The following is an 8,343-nucleotide window of genomic DNA, read 5'->3' as shown; positions in this document are numbered from 1 at the left end:
AAAAAAGTTAACTCTTATACTCCAGGCTCTAAGTCATGTCGCCTCTGCACAACCGACGCTATAACTATAATTACTTCCCCTCAAAGTACCAATATAATAAATTCTAAGAATGAACTGATCTCTTTCTGTAAATATAAGTCCAAATTTAATTATGGCAGTTTTGAAATTACATAGTTATTACTTTTATCTTTTATATAGATATATAAACATTTTTCTTTAACTTTATCGTTTTTTCTACATACTTCTAAATACTTCATAATTTAATAATCCTTTATTTTAATTCTTCATTTCTTCTTGGCATGGCCGGTTTTTATCTGCATTTTCTGCTTTATTCTTTAAACTGTCCTATCTATCTAATATATCAATCTACCCACACTTTCATATCTTGTATGTATATTTACTTATATTTTACTATACGCATTTACTTACTTTTTTCTTGCTTGTTCCTGAATTTGCAAATACCGGCCATCCTCTCCCCTTAGATAATTTTTATTTTTTATTTTATACTTTATTTTTTATATTTTATATTTTATTTTATTTTTTATTTATTTATTTATTTATTGTTTATTTATTTTCTATTTATTTATAATTTATTTATTTATTTTCCATTTAGTGTCTACTAACAACTCTTGCTGACATTTTTTTAAGTGATGAGCTGTACATTTCAGGTGACCTATATTATTTTGCCCTATATATTTTTCGCGCGTTTAGCATTTTCTGTCTGGGTCATTTTTGCATTTGTTTCTCTATTTTATATTTAACTCTATCACCATTTAATTTTGTTTCTCCTCTTTTTCCTCTCTGGTCTTTCTTATTTATATTTATGTCTCAGCAGTAAAGTGAAAAGCATATCTTATTTTTCTTTTATTAATATTATTGGAATTTTTTCCTTTTTCCCCTTGTACACATTTTTGTGAATTATTCCATGGATTTCTGCCTTTGGATTATTATGGACCATTTTCTAATTACGGGATTTCTTTGGATTTTACTTGTGCAAATGGAAATTCAATTAACTTTCTTGAAGTTATATATTTAGATTTTACCGTCACTGGATTATTTAGCTTCCACCAGACTATCCATTCACGCGTAGTCACCTTTATCTTCGCCATATTCCTTCTGCTTCACTTTTTTGTTATCAAGTAAGATCTTTGACTTACTTGTTGTTTCATCAAATACTTTTGCATGCAAAATCCGATCCCGCATTTTGCTAATTTCAACCCTCTGATGAGAAGGAAAGTATTTCTTCGAAACTCCGCGGATTAAGGACTATCCACTGTTTCCTTTTCAGATTAAGGACTATCCAGTGTTTCCTTTTCAGATTAAATATGTTTTTAACTATATATATATATATATATATATATATATATATATATATATATATATATATATATATATATATATATATATGATTATGATGAGCTTATGAAGCGTAAGAACGATTTTTGTTTATATTTAATAGTTGGATTTTTGCTATTTCAAGTGCTCCTCCGCTCTTGATCACAAAATGTAGGGAAATTAAGATGAAAGGCGTTGAAAAATCTGAAAATTTGGTTTTTGGTTGCACTCATTCCTTACAAAAATTTTCGAAAAAGTTTACGTGAATTTTTTTCACCATTTGTAATTTTATCTATTTTAATTTTAATACATTTGCTTTCTTTCAACCGGCAGCAAACATCAAAACGAAACTGATCTTACTGTCTATAATAAATGCTTATCAACTGAATAATCTGTATTGAACGGAAAAAATAGTATATCAGATATCATTATGCATTCACTAGGAGTAGTCACACAAGCCATCTGCAAAGATTGCTCTTTTACAACAATTTCTGGAATCTGAGTGACAAAAAGTTTCCTTAGACTTCCAGTACTCTCGACTTCTTTCGATAATCTTTTCAAAATAATTTGCGTTATCGCAACAGCCGCTTAACGTGAACTCTCGTTGGCAGCAACCATTGATTTTCAAAGGAATTTGGGTGGCAATAAGCCTTCCCAGGGTGGCAGGCAAATTTGCACTCACCCAGCGGAGGTCTGGCTAGTGCCTTCTCTCCTAGGTCTTTCCATCCTCTTTGATCATCCTGATTATTTGGTGTGACGCCCGTTTATAGTGACACTCACAAAAACATAAAAGGAGGCGGTTCATTACAATTATACAGTTTCAATTTCTATGATTCCATGTGATGTTCCGTCTTTTACATCTGTAGCCGTTTCAGTGTCCAGTTTGTACGTGTAGAACATGTGTGGTGTTATTCTCCACATTCAAGGGATTTCCTTCATATTTCTGCAGTTTAATTATTGAAATCCGTTGTATCTTCTCAGCAACTGTCTGATCTCAACCTCTCCCATTTTTTTAAAAAGGTTTTTGTTATTGTTTCTAGTATTCCTACTATTAGTAGTGTTATCTCATCTTTCTTTTATTTTCCAGATCCCTTTGAGATCTCTGACCAATTCAGGGTATTTACAATGCTTCTCAGTCTTCTTGATCTTAATGTTGTGGTCTTCTATAACGGCAAAAACTAGAATCTGGCAGGACTTTCCTTTACTTGTTAACCATTATGACATCCGGTCTCCTTGCTTGGATGTGTTTATCCATTTGTATATCCATGCCATATAGAATCTTTAGACTCATTTTCCAATACTGATGCCGGTTTCTCCTTGTACCATTTGACGAAGTGTTCAAAATACAATTGTTTGCATAATTGCTAATGTACTACCTTCTCCACCTGATTGTGTGTATGTTTATATTCTTTTGGGGCTAGTTTGCTATATTCACTTATTATGTGAGTTATTGTTTCGTTTTTTTGTCTGCAGAGTCTGTATTTGTGGCTTGTCGATCTTTGTGGCTGATTCTAATCGCATTATCGTGTGCAGCTGTTATAAAGGATTCAGTTTCCGTTTAGGTTTCCATTTTGTAACTATTTTCAAGTGTTTTCGTTAGTCTCTTCTGTACTCCTTATGAATCGTCCGTGTAGCTGTTTATTTTCTCATTTTTCTGTTCGTCTTATATATCGTCCCTTTTTTCTTTCTTGTTTGTTTTTTCGGTGTCTCTTACCGCTATAATATTCTTTCTGTGTTCTGCATTATGTATATTTTAAATTCTTTTTTTTTTGTGTGTTATTTACACAGTCTTTTATTGAAATCATCCGTTTTTCTTTTTCACATAGAGCCGCTTAGTATCATTCTTTGAGTGTAGTGCATTATGCATTGCCACGAGTTTCCTAGTTTCCTGATCGACATCTCTCAGTTCTTTTTTGGTTCAACGTATAAACGGTCTATCTTTTTATACCATTAATTAGGTTTCTTACTATGTAGTTTGGTATCGAGGAGTTTTCTTGTTCTCTTTTAGTATTACTTTATGATTTTCTCTTTTAATTCTGTTACTTTGAGCTTGCCTGCTTCCAGCACTCCCAAGTTTTTATAGCTGTCCACCTACTGCCCTCACCTAAGTTTGATTGGGTAGCATCATACCTTCTGTTGATTATTATTATTATTATTAGTAGTAGTAGTAGTAGTAGTAGTAGTAGTAGTAGTCGGGTTAGTAGTAGTAGTAGTACTACTACTAATTCTAATGGACTAAAGAAAATGCACTCATTGTTTAATTCTTATTATAAATTGGATACTTTGCTTTTAAATTAATTTCAGGCATTTTTCTCCTTAGCGTGCTGTTTTATAGAACGTATTTTACTTCAAGTGTGCTCATACGTTTCTCTGAGAGCTTTTGTCAGTTGCTTGTTCTGTCACACTAAAGTTTAAAGGGGCATTTTCATTGTTAAACGCGAAGATTAAAATAAACGAATCTAGCCAATTGAAAGTAACGCGAACTCTCTCTGTTTGCGATGCAAGATATGGCGCCACAATTTCGAAATGAATGTCTAAAAACTTTTCAAATGCTAATTCAATCAATCTTTAAAGGAGAATCGCTTGAAAATGGACACATTTTCTACTTCACATGTAATGCCGAACGGATACAAGAACACATGCTATACATTACCTGCGTTAAACACAACTGCGATAGCAAAGTGTTTATGTCTTGAATCTTCGATCGGACAAATGCCTAAATCAGCAGTTCTTTCAACCGATAAGTGTGTAAGAGATATTCGCTTCTAGAAAATTCACGCCTCCTAGAAAATGTTAACACCGTTTTCTGCCTGTCCTGCGCTTGTTTTAACACAGGTGTTCACGACACCATTTGATGTTGGCCCTTTATGTTCGAAATGCCCTCGACAAGTAGAGCACACATGACGAGAGGCATTCACAAATTACGCTATTTTCAGCAACTGCACATACTTGCTATATATAATTAAACTCTTTAATATTTCCTATTCTGACACATTTTTTATACTTTGTTGTCTTGATAATTACTTTGATAAACACTTTTTTTCTTTTAATGTATTTCGCTATTCTTAATTCTTAATTTTGGTATTGCCTTTACTTCTACAAAATTTAGTAATCTCGAATGAGATATCTTCATCAAAAACAAGTGAATAAAAACGACTTCATTTTCAAATTCTTTAATGGATTAGTTATTCGTTTTATTGTAATCAAATATTCAGTAATTATGTAAAATAGATGACGCAATACTATATACATATATATATAGAGAAAAAGATATGTACATATATATATATATATATATATATATATATATATATAGAGAGAGAGAGAGAGAGAGAGAGAGAGAGAGAGAGAGAGAGAGAAATAAAAAGGAACAAACCGTATTATGTGTTCATCAACGATTCGCCTTTATTTCGATACTTTCTCTGGATGAATGAGATTAAGAAAAAAAAATACCAGTTCATTCATCCAGAGGAAGTCTCGAAATAAAGATGAAACGTTGATGAACACATAATACGGTTTGTTCCTTTTTATTTCTCTATTTTGTCGAAATACTATTTCCATTATTTTCATCATATATATATATATATATATATATATATATATATATATATGCATAAATATATAGATAGATAGATAGATAGATAGATGGATATATAGATAGAGAGACATATAGGTCGGTATGCGTATCTTCTCAAGTACCCATGCTGTCAGTTTTACAATTAAAACTGATAGTTAAAACAGTCTTAATTGATTGTTTAGTTTGGGTTCTCTTATCATATTTTAATACTGCTGGATAACGCTACGAATATTCCCTGGAATATCCAAGTGATCTAGAAGTTGTTGCAAAAATTCTTGTTTAGCTCGAATTCTTTAAACGTATTTAAATAATTCTTACATATAGTTATTTGATTCAACACACACTCTCTCTCTCTCTTTCTCTCTCTCTCTCCACACACACACACACACACACACACACACACATCCCCATATATATATATATATATATATATACTAGCAAAGATACATGCGCTCCGCGTGGGACTTTTCTGCTTCGTGAGCATTCTTCCAGTAAGTGAATGTTGTAAGAGAAACTATTACCTAAGGCGTTTAAAAAGTTTTTAACTATCTCTTGAAGTGATTTAAATCCAACCATGAACTTAAAAGCCAGTAGATTATATCCAAGTTTTACACTGATATTGTTACACATAAAAATTGAAAAATTTACACAAAAAACACAAAGGTTAAAATTTGTTTAGTATCACAAATACATTTTCATCAAAGATGAAGGTTACTTTATGATATCACATAGTAAATTTTTCATGGAAGTAAATTTGAACTTATTGCTTAATTTTTATCAAACACATTCGATACTTAAAACTTACCACAATCAAAACCATATCATTTTTCAACATATGCTCTTCTATAACTTTTTATTGAACAGTTTCATAGTAGACTACATTTCTGCTGCTTTGATTTGAAGCCAGAATGTAGAGTTTTTCTGACTATCCTGTCCGGCTGATGGAGACGTAGAAGATACCGTGACAGAAACATTTTGATGTCAAGTCTACGGCAATGGTTTTAAATAACTGACCTTGACTTTTGTTTATGCTCATTGCAAAACACACCTTCACAGGAAACTAGAGCCTCCGGAATTTTAATGGAAGTTCCGAGTCAGATTGAACTAAGGGGATCTTTGGCAGTAGAACTGCTTTGCTTTTGTAGTTACCAGAAGAAATGTCGACCTCAATCACACTGGTATGCAATCTGGAGCCAACACTCTTGGTTCCGTTCGTTGTTTTTGACGGTTCCAAGGATCGAAGAAGCATGATTGTAGATCAAATTTTGAGATTTAAAATGTGAGGTGGCATTCCAGATAGTTTCTAAGAGTTTACAAACTCCACAGCTTCGCCTTTATCAGCTGGATCAACTTACGTGTATTCCTTTGAGTCCCCTTGAAATTAACCCATTATCCATTTGTTCAAGCGATTCACATTGCTGTTTAATGGCGAAATAATAGCTCTCTTAGAAAGCCATTTCGGTGGGTTTTTGTTGTTTTGCAGGTCCGGGTAAACTTTGTCTTTCATTTGCTTCTGATTACCGACACATTTACTAAGCTCGGTCGGAATCTTAATTGTGCCAGGTGAAGAAATGATTGGAAACTGACTATTACCAATTTGGAGAAGCAATTCTTAAAAGTCGGCTCCGGCTGTGTTTCCATGATATGGGCTCTCATATTAGTAGTCAGTCTCTTCACTATACGTGCCTCCAGATATAGGACTGCTTCAAATTTGCATTGAGAATGTTTGGCCGTGTGCCACTTTTAACCACTGGAAGAATTTGACAGAAATCACTGCAAAATAAGGTTGGAATGCCACGCATGGGATACTTGCTTCCTGTAATGTCTTGCGGTGTTCGGTCAATTCCTTCAGAGGAACTTTTGTGTGCCATCGGGGTTTCGTCTACGATGATTGTTGAGGTGTGCTGAATGACATTTGCCAAGGCTGAGGTACCAGTAATGTTGCAAAAATCCATTCGATAAGTATACAAGTGTACTTTAAAAGTGCTGTTAAGTGTGCGGACATCTTGAAGTAGAGTGGTAGCAATGTCACTGGATGCTGTTGAAAGCACAGTCTTTTCCATGGATCTAATCTTTGCGAGGATCAAATTGATTACTTAAGTCTTGCTCGTACCACCTGGAGCATCAAGACACATAATGTTTAGTTCACCTCACCCTGTGCTTGCCACATTGCTGTGAATGAATTGTAAACTTCTCTTTTATAATCTTTCAGTTTTTCTTACATATTTTCTGCTTGTAGGGAAAGTTCTTCAATATTGCAATTTACTTCACGTTGATACACTCTTGCAAGTCTTTCATCTCTTCCTTGCCTTGTAGCCGGTAATCCATAGCTTGCCAATGGTTGACCGCATGTAAGTAGAACTTTTTCTTCAAGAAAGCAAAACGTTTTGTTGAAGATGTCATCATTAAAATTTGCTCCAGGATTAACTTCTTGCCTGTGTCTGTAAACAGACCATATCTTGGAAAGTGCAGTGACTATTCTGATGTTACACTTCTGCTGTTTTATTCTCGGTCAGTAAATGATAAATCCTTCTGGACTGAGCCACTTTAAATTATTGCCCCAATCCAGAGTATTCTCCTGTGGAAAACTGGATTTTACTCCATTAAACACCGACCTTGTATCTGACTAACTTTGCTCTCCTATGGATGCAAGTAAATGAGTAGATTATTAAAAATAATGTTTCTCTATTCGCATATCATCCCCGGGCAACGGCATTCAAAATATTTTAAAAAATGAATTATTTTGGAGTAGAAGTCACAAATTTACAATTTGTGAAATCTTTTGTATTTGTTTAGGCCATATACGAAGTTTGACGGTTTTTAATCACTTTTTTCGTAAAGAATGTTTTTTTTTAAAGAAACTCGTGCAGTACATCGTCGTAGCATATTTCTGTTTATGGAGAATTTATGTAAAAAAAATATGAGAGAATAGTTAATTTTGCTTCAAACGTATGTTTACTTTTTGTTCTAAAGAAAGAAAACCCCAAATTTCTTTAATAAAAGAAAATTACTAAATGTATCGTTTTAAAACAGAAAGAAACAGATCACTACCAAAAAAAAATGTTTTTTTTTTAATTGAAATAATTGAAAATAATTTTTTTTAAATTACCTTCGGTTTTAAACCCAAAATAATTAAATTAATAATAGAAATAAATCAGCTTTAAAAAGATTTCTAAATTAAAACAAATCAATTACTGTAGACATTTAATAACATCGAGCTTATTGTAACTCTTCGAGTTTAAATAAAAAAAATTACTTCCAGAGAGTGTTGCCAACTGAAATTTTAAAAACCCGCTAGACCAGTGAAACGAAATTTTCAGAAAATCGCTAGATTTTTAACTTTTGTCGGCTGAAATTTTCCAAAACCGTTAATTTGAAAAAGAAAATAAGAACACCATATTTACACTTCTTACTCTACATAAAAATATTAT

General features: G+C 32.8%; 1 protein-coding gene across 1 annotated transcript; it reads right to left on the bottom strand.

Moving 5' to 3' along the window:
- Window positions 1–6,588: 6,588 nt before the first annotated feature.
- LOC145239958 (uncharacterized) lies at window positions 6,589–6,975 on the bottom strand. The gene has a single exon (XM_080103546.1). It carries the CDS (start codon window positions 6,973–6,975, stop codon window positions 6,589–6,591), a length of 387 nt encoding a protein of 128 aa, XP_079959672.1.
- Between the last annotated feature and the right edge of the window lie 1,368 nt (window positions 6,976–8,343).

Source organism: Euprymna scolopes, chromosome 2, assembly GCF_053919585.1.
Source record: "Euprymna scolopes isolate OS-2025 chromosome 2, ASM5391958v1, whole genome shotgun sequence".
NCBI classification, from domain to species: Eukaryota; Metazoa; Mollusca; class Cephalopoda; order Sepiida; family Sepiolidae; genus Euprymna; species Euprymna scolopes.
The sequence above is the reverse complement of the archived record's forward strand: the minus strand, read 5'-3'. Positions and strand labels throughout refer to the sequence as shown.

Excerpts from the sequence above, each read along its gene's own strand:
- LOC145239958 (XM_080103546.1), bottom strand. The coding sequence starts at position 6,975 with ATGGAAAAGACTGTGCTTTCAACAGCATCCAGTGACATTGCTACCACT.